Source organism: Berghia stephanieae, chromosome 7 (assembly GCF_034508935.2).
Source record: "Berghia stephanieae isolate SIO BIC M18660-M18661 chromosome 7, UCSD_Bste_1.3, whole genome shotgun sequence".
NCBI lineage: Eukaryota > Metazoa > Mollusca > Gastropoda > Nudibranchia > Aeolidiidae > Berghia > Berghia stephanieae.
Genome location: NC_088366.1, coordinates 43,598,865 through 43,625,673, shown reverse-complemented (window position 1 = coordinate 43,625,673; position 26,809 = coordinate 43,598,865). Strand labels below are relative to the sequence as shown.

The window sequence follows — 26,809 nt, the reverse complement described above, 5'->3', positions numbered from 1 at the left end:
CAAATTCATTATTCTGTCACAAACATTTTATCAATCGTATTGTTTAAAAATATTTTTTTTTAATGTAGTCTGTTATATAGAAAAATTACTCAATTATATCAATGTTTCAATTAACATTTTCATAATTCCATTTAGGGCTTCGGTCTTAACAATCAAATGTACAGATAAACTGACAAACTATATCTCTAATCAACATGTCTTCAAAGCCTGATCTCTGAATGGCTCACCTGCTTTAAATACCTAACTTGTAAACCCCCACTCAAAAAAAAAAATTAAATCAAATTTTTAAAAATTCCAATACTTTATTGATTTCATATTGCTATCATTGTTTCAGGGGCTATCCTGCTCCCCTCCTATCTCATCCATTTTCTGTAAACGTCTAACTTAATGATCAACTTTATAATTTTTTTTTTAATTGATAAAGTCTATCATTTGATGTCAACTTACGGTCTATTATGACGGATATTTAGATGAGCATTGGTTTCATTCTCTTTCTTGGCTATGGTGTACTTGAAATCAAACTCTCCTTTGTTTTCAATCATGAATGTGCGTGTCTTCTTGCTATTGACCAGCAGGGAACCAAAGTTGATGTCATTCATAGGAGTGATGTTGAATCTGAGAAAATAAAATGACTCTTGATTTTTTTCTCTCTTCTTTTTTAAAGTGAAAACAATAGATAAAAGGTCAATTTTTCAAAACATATAGGTTGATTTGATTCACCTTAAAGGTTTAAAAATGTCAGTAGTATCAAAAGTTGATGTAATAAAATCTTTTCAAACAACTTGATTTCAGATGCCATCAGTAAACAAACCAAAGTGCGGGTATGTGGTCTTCTGGTTTAACACTCGTCTCCAGACTGGTTGAATCGTTAGAAAAGACTCTTTACTCACATTCTCTCACCATGCTCAGGTGTAAAATGAGTACCTGTCCAATAACAGCGTTGTTTCGGCTTTTTAAAATGTAGTATCGCCTAACAGGTTTCATTTCGCATCCTATATATCCAGTGCTGTTGTTTGCCTTAAAGTGCTTTGCGATTGATTAGGGGGTATTGCACTATAAACATTCTCATAAAAGTTTTGTATTGTAATAATAAATTTCCATGACTTGATATTTTTGAGGAGGCTTCTCTCTCTGTGTTATTTTATCATGGACAAAATTTAATTATTCAATAATAATAAATAATAATAATAATAATAATAATAATAATAATAATAATAATAATAATAACAACAATTTTATAAAACAGATAAGAATAATAATAGTAACAATAATGATAATAATAATAATAATAATAATAATAATAATAATAATAATAATAATAATAATAATAAATAATAATAATGACAATAATAATAATAATAATAATGACAATATAATAATAATAATAATAATAATAATAATAATAATAATAATAATAATAATAATAATAATAATTATAATAATAATATTAATAATTGTGTTGTTGTCGTCATTGTCATCCTCATTCGTTGTCGTCATCGGCTATCATTATCATTACCATCATCATCATCAACATCATCATCATAATCATTATCATCTAATGCCCTCAATTCATGTAATCCTATAATGAACGAAAATATTATCAATTCTTACTTGCAGAACACAGCCTTGACAGAAATCTTGACAGGAATGCTGGCGATGATCTCTCCTTGTTCTCCAAGGCTGGGCTCAATGACATAGCACCTGAGAACCTCCACATCTTTGACAACAACCTCGCGGGTGGACTTGAATACCACTTGAACCTAATGAGCAAATAATAAAATGAAGGACAAAGTAAGACAGAGACACTCCTTAGTTTAAAGGGTTTTTTAAAATGAATATGGTCACCCTCTTAATATATTGTATCTTTACATGCTCCAGATGTTGAATCTGATCTTTCATATCTTATCTTTTTCTCTCTTTTTTCTTTGTTGTTTCTGGTTTGCTTTTTGTGGGGGATGGGGAATTGTTTCGGGTGTTTAAAAATATGTTTATTTATCTCTTATATTTTTTGTTTCCCTAGCCAAAATTAGTGTATTAAATGTGCTATGCGATGTAGCAACACATTTTATATTTATTTCTAACAAATATAAGAGATAAAATTACTTGAGTCGGTCTGTCCAGAGCACTAAGTTTTCCAGTATTGGGTAGGACGGTGAAGAGAGATGTGACATCTGGGTTCTTGGGATCTGCATTCTCTAGCACAAAACTGGAATAAAAATAAATTTGACAGTCTATTACGTGAATGGCTGATCTTTTTTTTCTTCATAAAATGGATTGCCTTTTGAAGACTGGATTCCAAAACCAATTGGCATACTAAAGATTTGATTTTACCATTACTCTGCATAAATTTAGGGACATCTTAGAAACAAATTACAATCTATATTTGTTTGCCGTAATTTTTTACCAAATAATTCTTAAACATTTCAATAGCCTAAGCATATAAACAAATAAAATACTGAAATACAAAACTTCACGTTCATGTTTTCAACTCACTTGTAAGCAATTTCGTATTTTCCTTTATTCTTCAGTTGAATTGTCTGTTTTGATTCCTCATTTACACGAATTGTTCCAAAGTCAATACCTCCATCAGTTCCTGCAAATAATAGAAAATGAGGTTATACATAATAGTGTGACGTGAAAAGGCCTCAAACCTTTCTCCACCAAACAGAAGCAAACAATGATCGACATTTAATTTAGGACCTGCAGAGTAAAAAAAATATCAGTGTGTAAAATATAAATGTTGTCTTAAGCAAGCAAATCTAGATAAAAAGAGAATAAAGTATGTGGAGATTGCTCATGAATTTACAGGCAAACACATAATTCAATATTTTTTATTATCTCTTAAAGTGTAATTTCGTCGTGTTTCTACATATACGATGCGTCTTCACTAGATAAAATTCTTATTAGTAATATTTAGATTTAGATGTGCCTTGAAGAGATCATTACTTTCTTTTGTGGATTTTTCAGTGTAACTGGAAATGTCACTTTGAGTTTCATACATTTCCTTTTAAAATCATTAAAAGGATAGATATACCAATTTACCATAATTCAGCAAAATATAATACATATCAAACAAACCATAATCCAAGACAAATACAAATATAATTAGAAAGAAAAAAGTAAAATTTCAAGTGATTATTCAGTTCTGCTGTGTTCGAGTAGAATATAATAGGTAACAAGAAGAAGAAAAAAGATAACCCAAAGCCATAAATAGCTAAAAATTATATTCTTTACAAAATTTGGTATCGTTTTCTTTTGTATGATAAACAATTGTCGATCTGTTGACCTTCATAGTTATTCAATTTATACAATAATGAGAAAGAAAATCCATTAAAAATCATGAAAAATTATGCTTATGTTAATGCAGCTGGTCAAAAAAAGAGGTGAAAATTTATTGAAAAATTAAGTATCACTTTCCGATGGCTTGATAATTCGATGAGCTTACAAGTGGTGAGTGACATGGTGTGAAATTGACATGAATCTAAAGCAAGAAACAAACATTTTAAAAAGAATTTAAAGAAGAAAGAAGAAAAATCGAAATGAAAACAAACAAAAAAACCCCCCCAGAAATACAAACAAAACAACAACAAAAATAAAAAAGTGAAAAAATAACGGTAACAAGAAAAAAAACCCAGGAAAATGAAGACATTTCCTGTCCAAATACCAGACTTTGTTGGGTTTATTTTTGTTTTTGCTTTTAAAAAAAAATTATGATTAGTTTTTTTTTACTTTTTCTTTTTTTTTCATATTTGTAAGATGATTCAGATTTCAAAATCCTCAATAAAATGAAATAAGAGAATGAAATTTATGGTGATTTGGAATTTTTTTAAAACCTATTTACATTGTGAAAGAGGTATAATTGTAAATGAACTTCGAAATGTTCACAGTAAATATCGAAAATTCAACGTGATGTATAATTCAGAAAAAATGGGAACGATAATATAATACCAAATTTGTGTGGAGCCTCAAGAGTAAATACAGAGTGATTCCCTTTCAAGCTTTTCCCCATTTTCTCTTTCTCTTCATTTCCTTTTTTCTCTTTTTCTGATACAGCTAGAATGAAGTGACATTTGAAGTTTCCGGCATTCAGGGCTCAATCATGACATTATTCAATAAAAAAAAAAATTCTTGACACAAAAAGATAAAAACTTCTTTGGAAACCTCAAATATGTGATGATGACTTTTATTTACTAGTTTCATCATTAAGAGGGAATCCATACACTAACAAAAAGAATGTGAAAAAGCGAATGAAGAATTAATGTTGATGAAATATACATATTGGGTGCCTGGCTGTAATAATTTAAGAGTTGACAAAACAAGTATACAATACAATGCGTGAAACCTGAGAGAAACTTGTGCTTTTAACTATTCTTTTTTTTCTTCTTTCTTTCATTATCTTTCGTTGTGGCAACAACTCATAGAATAAGAATAAAGTGGTTTTGATAATAATAATAATAATAATAATAATAATAATAATATTAATAATAATAATAATAATAATAATAATAATAATAATAATAATAATAATAATAATAAAAAATAATAATAATAATAATAATAATAATAATAATAATAATAATAATAATAATAATAATAATAATAATGTGGTGACATAGCTGTATAAACAAGTGAAATCAAAAATAAAAATATAAACAGGTGAAATCAAAAATAAAACAGACTTATTCATGGGTTAAAAATCTTTTTAAAAAGTGATTTCATTTGAAAGTGTCTGTAATGGAAGATTCTCAATGCATAACATATTCCTCCTGTGAAATGTACTTGTCTCACAATCAGTGAGTCATTGAAAGAAAAATAATTAACACAAAAAAACATGAACAGGGTTTTTTTTTATTTGTATTGTTTTCGGTTTTTTTATTATTTGTTGTTTGCTTTGTTCTGTTTTTTGTTTTTTATCTTTGTTTTTAGCTTATTTTTGTTGTTGTTGTTTTTTCTGTCTTTTCTTACATATTGTCAATTTGTTGGTAAATTATGCATCAACATCCTCCAATGACGTCTTATGTATTATCTTTCATACAATGGTGACATAACATATGGTGGTCAGAACAAAATAGGACAATAATTTGACATGAAATGAACCCCATCTTATACACCAATTACAATATTCATAAGTATTCAAGCTATGTTGAGTGACCATGTGACGATTCAGTCACGTGATAAGCGATGTGTTGTGACCTCACCATCCACCATTTCAGTTCTGCTACTATTCGGACCCATAAAGGAGGACACTCTACCCCCCTCTCCCGATATTGTCGATTTGGCTCCTAGTGATGGTTTGTATGGTAGCTTTCCAAACCCAACAATGGAGGCCCTTCCAGCTGCGCCCATGGAGGTTGCTGTCCCACCCAGTTTGGATAAATGAGGTGGTGACCGTTTTGGAAGAAGCTCTGATGAATTTTGTCACAATGGATTAGAGTCATTTAGGAAAAATTGTAAAGAGAGAAGTGAAGAAAACAATGAGCAGTATGAAGGACAGCCATTGATAGCAATGTTCTAAAGGCAAAGACAATAATAATTATGCAACAACCGACCACGAATTTGTCAATGATATGATTGAGAATTTTAAAAATCAAATCAAAAAGGAAAAAATAAATAAATAAATAAATAGCTATACAAATAAATGAAAACAAAACATCTTTATGCTTCAAAAGACGGCAAAAGAATGTAGTTTACAAGTACTTTACAGAGAAAGAGGAAAAAATATACATTATCAAAGACATAAGAAGCTCTTTTGGTAAAATCTGTAGGAACAAAATCCATCGACCATAAACCAGTATAAAAATATATTATAACATTCATCTTTGATGCTGAAGTGGGTTTTTAACAAAATGTTGAATTGGAATATTTGCTTTCCTGCTTAGCCATGGCTAAGGAAGAAAGAAGTGTTACTCCAAATGAATAAATAGTTGAAAGATATTCAGATTGACTCTTCTGTCTGATAATTTAACAACCAATATATGCAACGCGAGAAAAAAAATGAGAAAAGAGTTACTTTCTTTAAATGTAGCTCCCGAACAAAACAACTCTTTTCCGAGATATTACTTTTTGCTCTTTCTCACCCTGCTATTCATACTAAGACTTCTTTAACTATTAATGTGGAGCAAACTCAGACTAAACAAAGGGCAATTTGCCCCAAATATTGTGTTTTAGATTTGTCAAACAGGCCAAAAGGGATTCAGAACTCTATAGATCTCACCTTTAGGGAAACTCATATCAAGGGCAACATCATAAGCCTCAGCAATGACTTGAATTGGTTCTGTGTTGACCACACCCATTATGTTATCAGCGTCTGATATCTGAAAATGTATCAAAACAGCATGACAAATACATTCAATTGAATTCTTGTTAACCTTTATACTGCACTGCACAATTAAATGTGCTTAAAATAAATCAAAAGATTAACATTGCATTCAAAATGCTTAACCGAGGGAACTCATAAACATCTTCAATTTGATGCCACATAGTCATCTTAACTAGTTTCATTATAATCCATTTCTATTTCCATCATCTTCATGACAATTGTTGCTTTGTTTCCTCTTTTATGTTCACACACACACACACGCACACACACACACACACACACGCACGCACATACACACAAACAAAATCACATAAACACAGATTAAAGAAAGAGAGAGAGAGAGAGAGAGAGAGAGAGAGAGAGAGAGAGAGAGAGAGAGAGAGAGAGAGAGAGAGAGAGAGAGAGAGAGAGAGAGAGAGAGAGAGAGAGAGAGAGAGAGAGAGAGAGAGAGAGAGAGAGAGAGAGAGAGGAGAGAGGGAGGGAGAAGGGAAGGGGAAGAATTAGACGGATTGAAGGGAAGCAGAGAGAGAAATAAAATATGAATATTGAGAATGCATACCTCCAGTCTGATCATTTTCTTGCTTGTCTGCACTGCCTTCATGGCCCGGAAATAAGCCTGCAGTGGATATTCAGAGAGAGGTTCCACAATGCCACTGTCGGCTGCCACAGTGTAGTCATCACCAAGTGTCTCCAGACCACTAAGTTTCCAGGCAACAGGAAGTTGAGTTGTGTTACGAAGATAAATGGTCTTTGTATCTTTTCTGTAGAATGAGTAAACATGAATTTATTAAAAACTTACTTCAAATATATATATATATATATATATATATATATATATATATATATATATATATATATATATATATATATATATATATATATATATATATATATATATATACATGTACACCTCTACTCAATTGAACTTGGTATTAATTTATAATTGGCGTTAAAAAGTGTCAAAAGAATGTAACTAACAGCTCAAAATTGGACCGGTCACTTAAATATGTAAACTATGGAATAAATATGGAATAAATATCACATTTTTGTATGAGGGGCAGCATACAACGCATTCTTTCCATTGATTTTCTATCCTTTTCAAGGTAATGTGTTGTTGATTATATACACTTTTTTTTTCTTGTCTCCTTATCATGAACCAAATAGCTAAATAGATTTCTGATATACAAATATCAAACAAATGACTTGGGTTTTAAGTTTATGAAAGACTAGATATGATTCACTTCAACTTGACTTTGTTTATTAAAAGGTAGGTAGTTGTTTCAGCACATTCGTACAAACTGTTTACCTGTGAAGCAGGACACGGTCAAAATGCAGTTGTTTCTTGTCCAATTCAAGCTCAGGGCGGAATCCATCACAGCAAATTTTGAATACAATTGGCTCAGGGTTCTCTCTTACACAACAAACTATGGCATCTTCATAGTGACCAGGACCTGGTGATACAAAAAGTGGAAATTATTCATTTGTGACAAATAAGTGTACAGAATCCATCTCTGCATGTAACGAAATAATGAGATATCTTATCTGATAATACAACTAATTGTGGTAATAATGGCAAGAAACTTTGCTTCAATGCAAGAAATAACATAGAATTTGTCTTTACATCAGTTCTTTCCCGAAAACGACACCAACGCTTGCATTTTTTACCTCAACCCAATTTTTTTTGGACGAGACAGACGGCAAATATTAATGAAACCAAAGTAGTAAGACACAATTTACTCTTGTTTGCTTATTTATAAACCTGCAAAAGAAATTTGTCTGCGGAAAAATGGTTAAACATGGATGTCTAGAAATCCATGTGGCTTCTATGAACACATGCACACAAATGTTCTTTGCTATTGAATATATTGGAAGTGCTGCCAATGGAACCGACATTTTGTATGGCCTAATTAACACAAAATAGGACTACATTTATGAATAATACCAATAATACCATAAAAAATAATAAAAGATAAAATCTTATTTCTGTAAAGATACATCAGATATTTTGCCTAGAATAGTATAGAAAGTATCACAGTTTGTGCCATATACAGTTAGATTACATACAATATAATAATGATAATTTAAATTATTTGTAATGTCCTACAGATACATCTCAAGGCGCACAATCAATACCAAAGGAATGTACATAGTATACATATTAAAATTGCGTTCTAAAATGAATGGTAACGAAGAAAAAACAAAATACTAGATGGTAAAATTTACAAATATTTTACACTACAAAACGACAATTGAAATCATTCTAATAATAAAATTTTCATTAAAAATGCTTTGAGATGTTTCTTATAAGACTCGAAAGAGTCAATACTTTGACTAATGGGCAACTCATTCCAGACAGCAAGGGCCATTTGCATGAATGACCGTTCATCAAACTTCTACAATACCTAGTTGTTGATTTAATGGATTTAAATAAAAAATTGGGCAAGATGAGCGCATTATACTTTTTTTAACATTGACATCACCACCAGCCACAATGTGTTGATAAATTTGATGTAAAGTTAAAAAGAATATGTTTTGTTTATAATATCAACTTTTATTAATAAAAAGATTGTTACATCTTCAGTCCACAAACTTTACAAATTTAATGTTACAGTGACTTTATTGCAAAAACATTAGGTTATTGTCAATTTGAAAAAAAAACCCACAAACCCCCCCCCCCCCAAAACAAACAAAAAACAAAACTAGACTACCTTTTCGATTTATTCTTATTTTTATTTTCATTTTATTTAGAGATTTTTTTAAAAGTTGATGGATTCAGTGAAGATATGTGGGTTCAATTACAGCTACATACTTGGGTTGTACGACTTTACTTTCAACATAATAATTTATCATCATCATCATCAGCAGCATGATCATCATCATCATCACAATCCTCAACGCCACTATCACCATTATTTTCATGCCGAGATTTATAATGTAAAATTTTCTAGCATTATTTGTTAATGAATTATATTTGTTTATATCAAATCTATCAACTTTAGGACTAAATCTAACAACTGGGATGCAAAAACCAACAATTAAACAAAACACATTTTTAACTGAATTAATCAAACTTTGAAATTCAGGACAATTAAAACTGAAAAATAATTCATCCAATCGAACAGAAAATCAAACGAGGTTTCATTACGGGTGACAGTTTCCTCTCCCACAAGACTTTTGGCTCCACTTAATTTCTGGTCAACTTCATTGTCATCGGCTGCTGGGGTTACTTCGCCAGTATTTAACTCTTCAACTTCTTCCCGTGATTTCGTTTTTACCGACGTCTGGCTCACATTCAGTGACTTCATAGAAGAACTGCCTAAGTCTAAGAGGTTTGTAGTAATTTTCATTTTACTCGTTGTGTTGTTTCTGCATATTCTAGTAATGTTAACAATAATGTAAAGGAAAGTTTGGTTCAATAGAAATAAAAAACTTGAGCATTTAGTAATGGTTGTCAAGAAACACAAATCTAACTTTGGTATAAAGTGACACATTTAAATAGATATTTAGTGATCTATTAATTGTTAGCTAATTGAGCAGTCTAAAACTGTTTGCCATGAATTCTATTACAATGTGCTTTGAGTAAGATTTAAAAAAAATAGATTTTTCAGTTAAATCAGTCATAACGAGGAACACACTCTATGAAACATTTTAAGTCTTCAAATTTGACAGATTTTTAATAATTTGAAAACTCTCATTTCTCCAATCTTATTTCACAAGAAGAGGGATGACACAAGCAAGTGTTCTGTAGTGACCAGTTTGACTCTCATTTATTATTCAACAGTAACTATAACGGTTTAATGAATTCAACATTTTGAATGCTTGAACCCTGGCAAGCTGCCTTTGAGAATAGTAGTTTTATTTACACATGTTTTCTGATATGTTCTATCAGACCAATTAGTTAATGATAGAGGTGTAAAAAACATGGTTGCCATTATTTAAAAAAAAAAAAATAAAAAAAAAAAAGACTGTATGTCTCGTCCTGCATGTTAAATGTGCTTCCATTTCCCAACAAGAGAAATTAATTCTGTAAAGTACTAAGCGCATGGTAAATATTCATATATTAATAATACCTTTGGGATACGCCCACACAGTCAGTTTGTCAGACTCTCCTGGTTTGAGTAGCATTGTGGGTGGCTCAAGCAAATAGGTCTCCCCCTTGGAATCATTCAAGAAGCAGAAACTTATGTCAGCCTCCAATGGTGATGTGTTCAAAACCGTAAACGTTTCCATGTTTTCAGGATATTTACCTTCTCGGTATCTGATCAATAAGATAAACAAGCATGTCAATGTGTTATTCTCAACTGTGATTTCCCAATGTGTCTATTTATTATTTCCCTCCTATAACTTTTGAGGAAATGATTATTTAGAAGAAACAAAATCTCAGATTCCCAAATGATCATTAATAAAACTTATCTTTTAAAAATGAAACTCTGAATATGATGTAACAGACAACACTTTACAAATATTGAAATGACGATTAGAAAAAAATATATACAGATTTGTATGTTTTGGATCATGTTTAAGGAAAGTAAAAAAAGGGCAGTAAACTAGTTCTTGTCAGCATGAGCTATAATAATTGGGCATGAAAGTCAGCTGATCTTAAATATAAGGTTTGAAAATTAAAACAACTTATCTAAGTTGGTAGTGATAGAAAATAGGAAATAAAAAATATAACAATGACGAAAAAAAAGCTAAATTATGGGTGTTTGGTTAGTACCTTCACCAACCTTAAAACATCTGTGACTGTTCCTAACTCCATTTTTTTTTTTAATTGAGAGATATCATGCCGGCAACCAAAAACAACACTTTAACTAAATACACACCAGCTTACTGATACCACTGTAATAGTTCTGTGGCAAAGTGCTGTGACTATAACCAATGGGCCAGAGTAAAATCTTAGATCAAAAGTTGAATTTTTTATTGCCTTCATGTTCCCCATTTATGGTTTGATTAGAAGCAATATTACTTGAATCATTCTACGGAGGTAGTAATCAATTTCATAAACACTACACAAAATGTTATAGAACTTGACGTAAGCTTCAGTTCCTTTAATCTTGGTCATTCTGAAAGACTTGATTGCATCAAATATTGCACTTACTTGTCACGTGATTTGCCCACCAATAGAGGTCCAAACTCAAATGTCTCTGTCATCAAAATGTATTTTTTGTGTACAATATCATCATGGCGACGATTTTTCTTCCGACTTGGGAATACAATTCTGAAATGACAGGGATAGATTAGATATGTGTCAATGTTATAAACACGCACACAAAAAAAAAGACTTTACGAAACAGGATGGTTTACATGCTAAACTTAGATAAATTGTCCCTTTTAATTGCAAAAATCAGTAAAGAATGATGTCATAGGAAAACATATTACATGAATAATATTTATGATGTCAATCATCAAAACATTTCTGATCAAGTGAAAATATACAATTTATTTATTCAAACTGAAGGTAATGTTTTGACAACGAAGCTTAATAACATATTGTCAAGAGTCCCTAAATCAAAGGTGCAAATTAACTGTATATAGACTACCTCGTGGATTTATAAAAATATTAAATTCAACAATAACAGCAACAAAAACAAAAACAATAATAAAAATCGACAACAACCGCAAAAGAAGCAGCAACAATACAAAAAAAAAACAACAATAACAACTATACAACAACAACAAAGATCTTTCTAACCTTGGCTCTTTGCTGATGGTGGGGAAGGCACAGACACCTCTGCAGAACAATTGGTATCGTCGTCGAGTCCCAACAATCTCAAAATTCAAGGTCTGGTCAAACTGACCTAAGTCGTCAGATGAAAATCGTAGTTTCAGTGTAATATCACTTCCGGCAGGTACTGTCCATCGGTGAATTGTTAGTCTGTTGATAATATCATTATATTATGTAAACCAATTGTTTATAAAAAGTAAGAGTCACAGTAAGACTAAAAGAAATTAGATTTTACCCCTAAAAATATTTTAAAATACACAAGTTGAGGACCAATAAAAAAAAAAATAAAATAAAGGCACACAGTACAAAACGAAAATAAAAATGAGTGATGCAGACTTTTAGGACTGAACACCCTTTACTCAATATCACTCAAAATCACACCCTTATTTTACTGGTGACAATTTAATTTTCTTGCCTCCCTAAATCTTTGAAACAAACAAAAAAAAAAAAATAAAAGAAATTCTTGATTCTATCTTCTCATAATAGTTATTTCTTTTATCCTGTATTTCACAAAAATAATTTAAATAGATTTCATCTTTATATAAAAATCTAATCTCATCAAACATAAATTATAAAAGTAATTATCTATCTTGAAACACGATTTGAGGGTGAGTTTTTAGATGGCACAGGGTGGTGTTAACACAACTCAACGAGATGAAATTTGTTATCAAAGTCAGTGAAATCATCATAGGAAACCAAAACATGACATGAGATCCTGGAAACGGTGCCATTGTTTTTCAAATCTGTTTTAACACATGGGAATTATTAATCAACAAAGGCTTTAAAAAACAAGAAAACTGGTTTTTACAATAATAAATTAGACATTATACAGGGATAAATAATTTCATTTTGAAGTGGCTTCATATGTCATTTGGCACTAGATTTTATGCAGCAAATTTAATTGTTTGCTTGTAACAATTTATCTATTCATAATTTACACATCTCATTCGTTGTTCATTTTAAACCTGAGTTTTAAATCAATCTTTACATCACCTCACCTTTTCGAATGATAAAATAAATGTAGTTAAATACATTTTAAAAAGGTAAAAGTAATCCTTATTTATTTCTACCATAAATTGCTGTGGGCCTTTGTAATACTCACATTCTAGTGATTAATTTTTCATACTTTTCATTACTTACAAGATTCCTTAGTGATGAAGTTTTAGACCAACAATTAATGATTCCTTCAAGCCATGTAAAATCAAATATATACAACCTAAGACCCCAATCTGGTAATATGCCGAGTAATCCAGACGCTTAAAACTTAATTTTAAGTTTAAATTATCAGAAATCTGATAATTCTTTTTTCTTTTCCAGAGACTTCTTTGTATTCATGTATGTTTGCTGAAATCATTGTGGATGCAGGATCTCTTGCCCGATTCATTCTCCTTTGAGGTCTAGTGATATGAAACTCAGGTCCATGGTTTGAGTTCCATTGTGGGCGATACTAAGATAAGCCAAAGGAAAAGACTATATTTACTCACATTCCCTCACCAATGTAAATACGAATCTGACCCGTAACAGTGTTGTCTTTGTCAAAAAAAATTGAATTGTGCCTTATTGGCGTGATGTCTCGCCCTGCATGTTAAGATTTGTTGTTGGCATAAGGCCTTTTGTAAAGTGCTTTAAGCACATTATGTGGAAATTGCTCTATATAAAAGCTTACATATATATAAAAGCATATCAAACTAGTTCAATTTCTAAGCTTTAAACTCTAAACTCAATTTTCAGAAAAACACTATCGGGGTGAGGTAATGAATCACACTTCTGGTTACTGTGTTTTGCTAATTTTTCTCACTTTAATCAAACATTTATTAAAATCAATCATAAAAAGAGTTTCTAAACATTTAAGATAATCCTAATGTCTAAACATAATGCAGTTAAAAAGGTTACATTTTATGCTATATTATAAATCAGTAGCTCTACGCAAACAAGTAAAATATATAGTTATTTTTATATTTACAAATGTCCATGCTTAGCCAAATTCTCTTCGAGTAGACCCCATTTAACCAAACTTGAATTAAATAGAGCATAAGTTACCAGCAAAGTGATCAATCATTACCTTTTGCCTAGTGGCTAGTAATGAAATGGAGACCTGGAAAATTTGACCCTGTTCGGATTCTACATGAAATATAATCGTTTAAATTATTTTTGTTTTCGCCGAAGATGGGTTTTAAGTCGAAACTGTTCTGTCTGAAGTATTTTGTTCCCTTTTTCAAAAGCTGTTTGACTAGTTTTTATTCAATACCTTTTAGTGTCTTTTAACATTACTTATCTTGTAAAAAAAATTAAGCCAGTTGAAGCATACTTTACCGATTGTTTTAATATTGAATTACTTTTTCAACATTGCTTAGTTTCCTATTTTTATAATATTTTTACTGATAGATTTAATTGCTTTTCCGTTCCTTTTTATTTTTTGACACAGCACACACATCTATCCTGTTCAACAACAGTGCTTAAAATAAAAAGAAATCCATCTCCAAGAGAAAAGTGCATTTTGATGTTATGTCCCTGTATTGACATGAGTTTTTGTCATGATATTATAGCTACAGAGAGACTTGTATAATGAATCAATTAATTTACTTTTGTTCATGATATAGGTTTGGACAATGAGCTCTTTTAAAGTTTAAGTCAATTTTGTTTATTGATGTAACAGAATGTGTTCAGTGTCTAACTAGTCATTAAGAACTCGTCTTATCAAGTACTCTAAGAACAAGATAAAGTCTCTTCGGTTAGCTTTAAAATGATGTCATAAACACTGGCTAAGTTTTCGGCCCAGAATGTTTCGTCTTTTAAATTGTTAACAATGGACAATTACATTTCAAAATGACTTTAAACGTTCATGATTAAATTTTCTGAAACCGTTCATCACTTGATCATTGTAATTGCGGTTGTGGAAAATGATTTTATTTTACAGAAAAATAGGGACGCAAGTGAAGACATCTGCAAAAATAAATAAAACAAAAAAAAACTATGCATGTAGCAATGTGACAATACGTTGCATTCTACACTCAAAATTTATTCTGTGATGTGAGTATTTGGTTGACGGCACATCAGAATCAACTTACAACTTGGCAGGCTTTTCTTCATCACTGCCTGGTCGAACACCCAGACGACTGCTGTTTAATTAGAATTTAAAATAATGACTACATGTCAATACCATTTCTGTAAAGCTGTATCAGTATCTAAAACTAAGCATTAATGAAATGTAAAATTTAATTTAAAAATATATTGCACAATACAGTTCAGTTTTTAAACCGTTTCCAAACGCTGTTGATTCCGTTTTTCTTTTTAACAGATCAGTATTGAGTTGTGACTAGGAAAAAATAGAAATAGGCCTAAACTATAAAATAAGGAGACTACAATTAAAACTGAATAAAGTAATCAAATCTATTTTATTATTATCATTTTGAATGAATGATAGCATTTTCATGATTATATTATTTTTAATTCTATGTAAAATTATAAATATTTAAATCTTTGTAATGACATATTATTGCCGACATGAAATAAAAATTTGAATTTGAACTTGAATTTGCATTGATAAAAAAAAATATTTATCTAAAGGTAGGCAAACGAATCCCAATGATTGTTGATGATTTAGAAATCAAGTGAGAGGACTAGCTTTGCTAAAGGCTTAAAAATTATAAAACGTAATTAATATAACGAGAGAATACTAAAATAAATAGGAAAAAGAACACGAGTAACAAGATTTGAACCCATTTCACACTCGTAGGCAATTATTGCATGACCTACTTTAATAATGAGTAATAGTTGTGGGAATCTCAAATGTTTACTTGAAATCCGCTTCTCTACACGTCAGACAACAGGTTGCTGACTGAGTGATCTAATGATTTATGGTGATGACAAGAATTTACGTGATAATTTGAACGACTCAAGTAGAGTTGTGTGCAAAATAAAAGACGATATATTGTATCGTTTGCTATTTTCAAGTTAGCACAATGAATAAATGAGCAGCTGCCATAGACGCTATTGCAAGGATGTTATAAAGAAGGAGTGATAGGTAAATAAAAATTTGGAAAACGCCTTGGATAAATCATAAGCATATTATCAGCTACATGGAAAATAGTGATTAATTTAATGAGAGAAGAAAGATTGAGTTAAATATTACAATATTAGAATGAGACTAAGTTATTGATACAATCTAATTTTGCAGTAACTTGAAATATCATTTGTATTCAGTTTTTTTAAATATTTAAAATCATGACTCTTAAAATATTTGGTCGATGATGATGACAAAGTTGTTGATGATGATTATGATGATGACGATGATGATGATGATGATGATGATGATGATGATGATGATGACGATGATGATGATGATGATGATGATGATGATGATGATAATGGTGGTGTTGGTGGTGATTTTGAAAAATAGCATTACAAAAGGAAAGAACGTAGATCACTACTAAAAGTTCAAAAAATTTGAAGAAAATAAAAACCCAACAATTTTTAGTGCTTCACTTAATGCAAAATCGCTAAACTCGATATCCCCACTACAATTATGATATCTACTGAATGAAGAAGTTGGCATCTGGTTAATAATTTGGGAATACCTTATTCCATCCCTCGAAGCTGGTCGTGTGGGGGGCCTAGTATGAGAGTAAGTTATAAGTCTTGTGTTAAACTCTTAAGGTATATGGAGAGAGTTTTCCACGTTTTCTGAAGTCAATGTCAGAAGTTAAATGTGCTTACATTACTTATCAATGATATAAAAAATACAATATAGGATAAAGTTGTCTCCGGCTGAGACGTTGGTGGAAAAGAGCAGTGTGCTTTCAGCCAGACCAAGATCATGGACTGATTTTAATTGACGGTGATATTCTGTCTGCGGTCAAAATTCTATTCTCTTTTGTGATAATTTATTTTGATTTATCTCAGGATCCTGAATTGGTTGGAGAGAGGTTGACCCAACTTATGGTACCTATTTAAGAACTAGATTTATTCTACAGATTGTTTGGAAAATAAATAGAAAGAAATGTACAAAAATGAATATTTTAAATATGTCAAAACTTTTAAAACGTTTCACAGATTCTAGCAGCTTCGTGCTCACGTTGAAAATAAAATAAAGTAAAAGAGAAATGAATAATTTGTGGGAAAATGTAATTTTTACACATGTATAATGTTCAAACAATGGAGGGATGTAAACTATCCAACATTGACATATTGTAATACATTAAACTGTTTAAATGCAAAATGTATTCCAAAAATTAGAGCAATGAGACTATAACTTGTACAAAAGATGGCATCAGAAAACTCATGACTAGAAAAATCGAGGGAGAAAAAATCACATGGGAAGCGACAAACAACGTGTAGGGTCGCTGTGTTGGTGTTTCATTCCTTTTCAGAGCAAAGGACAGAGAGTGCTGAAAAAAACTTGGTCGCCAATGTTTGCATCAGACCTACCACTGAATAATACTGATTGTTGGAATCTCTTTAATCAGATATTTAGCTGTATTGGGTTTATTCCAAACTTGAAAAATAGACAACAATGTTGTAGAAGTTAAATAATCATAATTATACTTGAAATATTTTATATATATATAATATATATATATATATATATATATATATATATATATATATATATATATATATATATATATATATATTTGTTTGTTTGTTTGTTGCTTTAGGTCTCTTCCAACACAATTGAGGTTATATGAGAGACCGCTGAAACAAAAAAAACAAGCAATCTAACAAAAATAGTACAAATGTAAATCAAAATCATAACCTAAAGATATCATAAGCTAAATTATAAATAACCAAGAACAAACAGGCAGAAGATTTACAGAAAAAAAAATATCCCCTGTCAAAAATACAATCACAAACCAAAGAAGCAGGATAGGCTAGTAAAGAGAAGAAGAAACGACATCACTATCGGATCGTACACCCATGCGAACATCATAGGTATATGATTCAAGGGTGATGCTCCCAAAATGACATGAAGATAGCTGTGCAAATTGTCAAAAAAGATGACTGACATGCAAGTGCATTGGAAACAAAGAGTGTCTAAAAGTATATCCATGCAAAAGTTAAGACACGCTGATTATAATAGAAGTCAAATAAAACGTATAATTAATATGTGGTAAAATAAGAATATAATGAATAATATGAGATAAATATATACACTACATAGCACTCATTTCAAAAAGAGTATTTAAAAGATGCATGCATTAACTTATATCAGATAAGAAAGAAATTTAAAAGATTTTCAGAAAAATTCAGTGTCATAATTTATTTAAATAAATGAAGTCGGATAAATACAATATTGTTATCAAAATATCAATCACCCAAAAACAAAAGAATCAAACAGAAAAGAAAAGAAAAAAAATTACCTCAAATTTTCCACATCAGACACTGGAGTCGACTGGCCAGGTGGTGGAGAGGCAACATTTGTAGAATTTCTTCGTGTCTGTTTACGACGTTCAGCACTACGTTTGCGATCTGATTTCCCCTCTGTACTTGTTCGACCCTTTTCATTAGACTTAGCTCCCTTTGTTTTAGTGGGCGTAGGTTGGTCTTCTTTAGCTTTGTCAGGTGTCATAGCATTCTCATCCTCAACCTCAGCTTCCTTTCCTTTGTCTTCTTGGCCGATATTTCTGAGAATTATTGAATTAAATATACAGAATGATGCAGAATTAAACAACTAATGCGAGTATTCAAAAGGACAGCTCTTTAAAAGTATTTCTCCCAATGTATTCATTAAAAAGTAAAATAAAATTGTTGAGTAAATCCAAACAGTTATCATAAGGATTTTACAAAGCCCTTTAAAAGGATTCAGCACATATATCTTTTTCATGATGACAAATTAAATCCTTGAATGTCAAAATTAAATTATTTGAAAGTAAAGAGCATTGCTCTTTAAGCCAGACGAAGATTGTAATTTGATTTTAATATGGATTTATTACATGTGTGATCAAAAATGTATCCTTATTTCCCTATTGTTTATCTTCATGATTTGTTTCGCTTTGTTTAAAGATATTGATTTGGTAGGATAAGGACTGATCAAAGTCATTGAATCTATTTAAGAATTAAATTATCTCTAAGTACTGTTTAGAAACTGTGTACTTGTGGTCTCGTGGTTTGACACTCATCTTTGGATTGGGAGGTCCAGGTTGGAAACCCACTCTGAGCAATGAATAGTTGAGTCCTTGGAAAAGGATCTTGTGCAAAATGAGTACCAGGCCATTAACAGCATTGTATATGTATGAAAAAATTGCAATATTTCCTAACAGGCATTTGTTTCGTCCTACATGTTAAGTGTTGTTGTTGGCTAGGGACCCCTTGTAAGCACTGAGCACGTTTAATGGATATTGCGCGATATAAATGCTCAAGGAAATAAGCTATCTTACAAAGCTGCCAGCCCACAATGCCAACAAAACAGGATAAACCTTTAGAAAGTCAAGATTTTGATTTTGGAAATCAATATGTTTCTCCATAGCCAAAAGCATAAGAACCTATCATTCTATTCCGGTTCATCAAAATAATAATTAAGAAATACAAGTTTTTATAATGAAGTCCAATAGAAATATGCCATACACAACATTAACCATTTTACAGTGTAAACATCACTAAATAATCCCCCCCCCCCCCCCCCCCCCAAAAAAAATTATCAAGGAAAAGCGGGATTTCATTTTTTTTCATGAATTATTTAATACAAGCAACCCCCCCCCCCCCCCCCCCCCCACACACACACACACACGCTTAAAAGGGAAAATCTCGGGGGAACTTGGGAGTTGACAGCTCTGTTTAGATAATGCAAAAATAAAGAATTCAACCTACGGATCATCAGGTGATGAGGCCACAAAGGCATAGCGTCCGCCAATCTCTGAAAGAGGTGGTGGTCTACGCTTCACTGGGTAGGGGACTACTCCAAATGAGGCTGGGGGAGGGAGGGGTGGTCCTTGTGGGCCCATGCCAAGGCCATCCAAAACCTGGAAAAAAAAAGGAGAAAATCAATTATTCTGATTGTTTTGGTACAAGTGCAATACGATAAAAACTAGAAAGGTTATTTATGATAGAAGAAACACAAATAAAAATATATAACTGGTAATATACTTATTTCTACACAAACTTGAGAGTAAATAATACTGTTTCATGTACCTGGTAATGTTATTTGTTATCATAAAAATCAAAATTTAATTTGTTAATGATTATTATATGTCTCCAAATATTGTTTTACTTTGTTCAAAAGACTATATTTTCAAATTTCAACATAAACAGAAAATTCCCAAAAGAACAATGAACATATTTAGCTGAATTTTCTGTGTATCATTAAACAAGCATGTCTATCAATATAATCCATATGGCAAAGTTGATAAGATTTTGTGATTGATAATAATAATAATAATAATAATAATAATAATAATAATAATAATAATAATAATAATAATAATAATAATAATAATAATAGTAGTAGTAGTAGTAGTAGTAGTAGTAGTATATAGTATAGTAGTAGTAGTAGTTAGTAGTTAGTAGTAGTAGTAGTAGTAGTAGTAGTAGTAGTAGTAGTAGCATAGTAGTAGTAGTAGTAGTAGTAGTAGTAGTAGTATAGTAAGTAGTAGTAGTAGTAGTAGTAGTAGTAGTAGTAGTAGTAGTAGTAGCAGTAGTAGTAGTAGTAGTAGTAGTAGTAGTAGTAGTAGTAGTAGTAGTAGTAGTAGTAGTAATAGTAGTAGTAGTAGTAGTAATAATAATAACGGCATTTCTAATCATCAAAACGTTTTAACAAATTATATGAATATTTTGATCTCATACATAGCAGTATAGTACTAATAATCCAACATATGACATTTATACCACATATATATATATATATATATATATATATATATATATATATATATATATATATATATATATATATATATATATATATATATATATATAATATATATATATATATATATATCAAAACTTCCAATTACAGCTTTAAAAAAATAGTAAGCGCTGTTTGTATATTTTATTCTTTTTTAAATTTGATATATTCATTTTTGTTCAATATTATTGTTCTAATAACTAAGTATTCACTTTCACAACTTCCAACATAACATACTATTTCACAACATTTGTATTTAAGTAGTAAAAAGTTATGGTTCAAGAGAAGAATGTCATGGACAGAAGGGAGAGGGGGACGAATAAGGAAGTGATGGATATGGTGGAATATTCAAGATTGTTGATGAAGAAGATAAGAAATTCACGGAACATATGAGAAATCTAGGAATGGTAAACTTGATAAGAATGGAAAAAGAGCACCTGGTCAAAATCGACAAAGATGTTACAAGGTTTGACAAAATGGATGGAAAAAGATAGGAACAAGGACACGTTGCAGAAGATGCACAAAAGAGTAGAGTGTAGAGCCTTGATCGTCAATGCTGTGTACGTACAAAACAACATAAATAAAGTAAAGATCTAAAATCAGTTGTTTCTTTTTATGCCCATAGGATAATGATTAAAAGGCCTCAATTATACTGTAAAAGTTTAAAAACTTTAAAGTTTATTCATGTCATTATCAATTTCAAAAGAGTTGTGCCTCCATTTTAAAGATTGTGTGTAACATAACTATAGTTCAATCTGACAGTCTTACTCTTTTAATAGCAATTAATTTTATCACAATGCCACAGACTTGCAAAGTTCATCTTTACATTTTGATATATGTTATGTCTTATGGGTGATATTATATTAGCATGGGTTTTATGAACAAATGTAAAAATTGGCCAATGATCAAGAGACTTCAAACCAAAATTCTTATCAAAATGTTTTATGAATGAAGCGTTTTCAAACATTGATACACAATTACAACAAGATTTAGAAGTTCAAAACGCTCATTTGAATTTTGTACTTTAAAATAAAAGCATTGCACTAAATTATAGATTCATCCCTAAAATAAACAAAAAACCCCATTAAATTAAGGAAAAATGAAGGTTCAAAGAACACTTTTTTTTTCTCCAAATTTGAAAAAAAAAAATAAACACATCCGTAAACCATTAAACAGACGATAACTCAAAAGCATGCTTAACACAATGGTGAAACAATAAAATGCAAAGTAATCCAATAACATGCTTGACAGGACTCACTTCTGCCAGAGTTGGCAGTTTTTTGGCAGCTAGCATCATCTCCATGTAAGTCATATTTTCATAAGGATTTGTACCCTCTTCATCCTCCTGAGTATCATATTAGAACGAAGAATTTAAAGAAATCTTTTGTGGTAATTACAATATTGGAAATTAATGAGAGAAAAAGAACAAGCTCAGCTTTGCATATGACTGTAAGGGTAGATTAAAATCTAATAATAAATTATAAGAATTATAAAATGAGAATGTGATTAGATTCAATAACTTATGAAAACTGATCTGAAAGAAATATTTCAATTTTCTTTCTCTTCCGCATTGCCTATAAGGATATATCAAAAAGATAAATCAAAACTCAAAAAAAAAAAAAAATTATTTTTGTATTTATAGAGAAAAGTTTAAATAAAAGGGCTCATAACTGTATCGCATTGAGAAATTAGGGAACAGGCACCGGTGTAATAAAGATCTCATAAAGATCTGATCCCCAGTCGAGGAAGACTGATTTTTTGGGATGGTTTTTTTCGTCTGGTAGTTTTCTTTCTTGTTTTGTCTGGCACTGTTTCATTTTCATTTTTTCAGATAAGTGTATTGCATTGGTTTTACTATCCACCGTTTAAAAAACTGTTTTTTTCTCTGTGATTTGTTTTATAATATAAAATTCGACATAATATATTAGTGTGAAAAAAATTATTGGGGAGCAACAGATATATATATGACATTATATATTCCAAAAAGTAGTAAACGATACAGTGCTAAGTTAGAAAGAAAAATACAATAATATTTTTTTTTAACCCAAAAAACAACTCCTTCATTCATTTATTTATCATTTATCTATTCATGCATTCATTCACTCACTCATTTGTTTGCTCGTTCACTCATTCATCATCAATTCAGCTATTTATTTATTTATCGATTTTTTTGTGGGCTATTTTTGAATTCGCTTTCTACTTTGTCTAGCACCATAACTGGTATCCAAGATTTTATAATATGATTATTGATTTTTAATTTTCTCATACTCTTTTTTAAACAGCTGAACTAAACAAAGCAGTTAGAATTTAAAAATAATAGTTGATATTTTAATAACCAGTTTGAAACAAACTCATGAAATTAAAATTAGTTGAAAAACATTGATTATTTAAACTCACAAACTTAAAAATAATGCAATCCACAATTTGTTTTTTTTTTTTTTTTGTATTTCAAGATTTGTTAAATCTCTTGAAAGACAATGTATCCAATTAAAATTATAAAAATCAAAGGGAAAAAAGAACATCAATAAAATTCAAAACAACAAAAACAAAAATGTTTGTGACTAAAGCAAACTGTATTAACTCAACAAATTTATCCCACCTTCTCTAACAGATTGCTAATTTCACTCCATTTCAATATTGGAACATTTAGATTCTCTCCCGAACTTGCAATTTCTTGGTTGCTATTTGAAGAAATATTATGTCCTCTAAACCTTTTGTTCGGACGAACTCTACCTGGTTTCAGACTCAGTTTTTGTGTCGAGTTACGTTTATTTCTTGATCCTCTCAATATTTCATCATAAAACAGCAGTGCTGCATTATTTATGTCCTAAAGCATTTGATAGATATAAAAAATACTTATATGTTAACAAAAAAATTAAGCTTAAATTTCAGCATCATTTTTTTTTCTAGTTGACAAATTTGAATATCATCCAAGAAAATACGTTACATGTCATAAAATACTAGCTTATCGTGTTGTCAAATAGTGGTTTTTCGTTTGTTTGTTTTTTTTGTTAGTTTGCTCGATTGTGTGGTACATGGCTGACCAATACACCTTTATAAGGCTTGCATGGAGTATTGCAAATAGATTAAGTCTTGACGAATTTGTTGAAGCTTTTTAGCAGGGCCATAAGATTCAATGGGAGTGTTTTGAGGTGTATGCTGCGCTTTAAAATTTTAAAGAGATATTCCATGACACTATTTGTGTCAAGATGCATTTCAAGAAATGGACATCAACTTAGTTTATGAAAAACATTACTTAAAAAGGTTAGTCCATACAGCAAATCATAAAGATAATAAATGTTTTAAGTCATCTCAATAAAGTAGAGGGGTGTTAATTATCATTAAATCATCAATTCCAAATGATTACTGCTTTGTTATTAATTACCAAAAAAAAAAATCAACCAAAATAAACAAAAAGAAATCAGATATACCTCCTCAAGGGTAGGTAATGATTCAGTATCCATGATCTTCTGTGACGGGGCAAATGTCTTATCAGAGCAGTCAATAATAATGTTGGGGACACCAATATCATCCTTCTTGTCATCATCACCCTCAACAGTCTCTCCGTCTTCTCCTTCTGCTTGAGCAGCCTGTTTAAAATTTAAAGATCATCCCAAAAAGTTTATTATTTATTGTTTGTATCAAATTGGCAACGTGAAGAATGTATTATGTAAATCGTATGTTATGCCATCTGAAATCAATGTTAAGAGAAAAATAAAACAGCAAAGATATCTTTTATTGAATTCACTTATGATATTCTGTGAGTCTTGGAAAAATATTTCTGTGCAAAAATTTAATCACAAAAAAATATTAAAAAATAGACCAAAAATTATCATTGTTATCTGTAAATATGCAAATAATAAAAACACCTTACAGATTTAAATAATTAAATATATTGAGCGGAAAATAATTTTCATTTTTTTTTTAATTCTTTATTTTTTTGTTGTTTAGAAACGCTTAACAGTTAGCACATATAAAATACCTCTTTGGCAGCTTTTTCAGCCATTTCTTTCTCAAGCCTGAGCCGTTCCTGCTCCTTTTGCTTCTCTTTATCATGTTTTTCTGTTTTTAAAAATATGATGGGGAGGAGGGGGGGGGTACATTGTTTTTAAAAAATGAGGTGTGCTATTTAAAGCATCTATGTTTCGAAGTATATAACATACATATGAGTAAAAAGAATGCCATCCTTAACAGCATAATATGTATCATATGCATATATTTGCAGGTCTGATAACCTGATGTAATTATGGACTTGATTTAACGTTGTTGTAATGGACAAATTTTGCATTGGATTGAGAGCATTTTCATTACAACAATGAGCCCATATCAATTTGGATTATCAGACCTGAAAATAAGTACACGTCAGTAACATACATTTTCCTCTCAATGTTTTAAAATTATGCATTTTTACTCTAGACAATAAACAAATTGTCATTTATTGTCTTTTCCACATAGTAATTAAAATAGCCAGTCAACCAAAACAATATGAATATAAAACATAGGTAGCAAAACATAAAAATAGCTGTTGTATAAAAATAAAGATAAAGTTTAATATAGATAGATAGATAGATAGAGAGAGAGAGAGAGAGAGAGAGAGAGAGAGAGAGAGAGAGAGAGAGAGAGAGAGAGAGAGAGAGAGAGAGAGAGAGAGCAAGAGAGGGACAGAGAGAGGCACAGAGAGAGAAAAACGCACACATACACACACAGAGCGAGAGAGAGATAGAGATAAAGATAGAGAGATAGAGAGAGAGAGAGATAGATAGATAGATATATAGATATATATATAGAGAGAAAGAGAGAAAGAGAGAGAGAGAGAGAGAGAGAGAGAGAGAGAGAGAGAGAGAGAGAGAATGGGGCTCACAGCCGTTTATTAAACTAGAAATCTTTCACTTTAGTTTACTACCGCCTCACTCCCAATGGGAACGACCCACCGTCGATGACGGGGAGACCACCGTGTGGTTACGTCATAACAGATGTCCAGAACGTGAAAACTGGCCTATATTCATCCCTGCAGGTAGAATGCACCGCTTGGATTTCATTGTCAGTCAGGCTATAGGACAGATTTCGTAAAATCGTTCATTTTTACACTGCAATTGCAGACCATACACTTCTTCTATATTTTTCTATTTTATATGGATATAACGGCCACATTTTCATCTTTAAGACGCAACTATTTTCATTGATATCAAGAAATGGTGAGTAGACTTTATTCTCTCTTGAAAAATGTATATTTTTCTATTTAAAATTAACGTAAAAAATATTTTTAATTTTTAAAAAAATTCAAATTGATGTTATCTGAGTTTTGTTAGCCTAACACATGGTAGTAAATATAAGAGTAATAATCTACTTTTAATATAGTATTTATTTCAATGATTTGTAATGACCGGTTTTTGCACAATGAATGTGTAAACACATCTTGTCTAATTCTTTGTTGGCTAACAAAATAGTCCTGTATTCAGGCAAACTCCTGAGACATAAGAACACGAGTCCAATTGTGATGATAACGTTATTGTTGTTGTTGTTTTATGGTGATGATGATGATGATGATGATGATGATGATGATGATGACGATGATGACGATGATGAGATGATGATGATGATGATGATGATGATGATGATAGCGCAGTTATAGTAGTAATCATAGTAGTAGTAGTAGTAGTAGTAGTAGTAGTAGTAGTGGGTTAGTAGTAGTAGTAGTAGTAGTAGTAGTAGTAGTAGTAGTAGTAGTAGTACACAGACACACACTCAGAGAGAGAGAGAGAGAGAGAGAGAGAGAGAGAGAGAGAGAGAGAGAGAGAGAGAGAGAGAGCGGGGGGGGGGGGAGCATGTGTGTGTGTGTGTAAAACTCGTGTACGCACATTTTTAGCATGGAACGATTTTTATTGCTTGTTCAGTCAAGTTCTCATGATTTCTCTGTGAAAATTGA

General features: G+C 30.8%; 1 protein-coding gene across 7 annotated transcripts in view; it reads right to left on the bottom strand.

The window, feature by feature from the left end:
• Positions 1-26,809, bottom strand: part of LOC144977307 (hydrocephalus-inducing protein homolog) — a 97,970-nt gene that overhangs the window by 26,772 nt on the left and 44,389 nt on the right. For 2 of the 7 annotated variants that reach the window (XM_078922370.1, XM_078922373.1), the window contains exons 51-66: positions 24,866-24,945; positions 24,315-24,473; positions 19,851-20,002; positions 18,404-18,667; positions 16,622-16,657; positions 15,113-15,163; positions 12,012-12,194; positions 11,418-11,537; positions 10,390-10,577; positions 7,626-7,770; positions 6,879-7,080; positions 6,215-6,314; positions 2,494-2,593; positions 2,104-2,206; positions 1,612-1,760; positions 448-615 (exon numbers count right to left, since the gene is read on the bottom strand). In XM_078922370.1, the coding sequence (XP_078778496.1) occupies positions 448-615; positions 1,612-1,760; positions 2,104-2,206; positions 2,494-2,593; positions 6,215-6,314; positions 6,879-7,080; positions 7,626-7,770; positions 10,390-10,577; positions 11,418-11,537; positions 12,012-12,194; positions 15,113-15,163; positions 16,622-16,657; positions 18,404-18,667; positions 19,851-20,002; positions 24,315-24,473; positions 24,866-24,945 (2,200 nt within the window). The remainder of the gene's footprint in view (positions 1-447; positions 616-1,611; positions 1,761-2,103; positions 2,207-2,493; positions 2,594-6,214; positions 6,315-6,878; positions 7,081-7,625; positions 7,771-10,389; positions 10,578-11,417; positions 11,538-12,011; positions 12,195-15,112; positions 15,164-16,621; positions 16,658-18,403; positions 18,668-19,850; positions 20,003-24,314; positions 24,474-24,865; positions 24,946-26,809) is intronic. The other 5 variants (XM_078922372.1, XM_078922375.1, XM_078922374.1 and 2 more) reach the window with 3 other exon arrangements.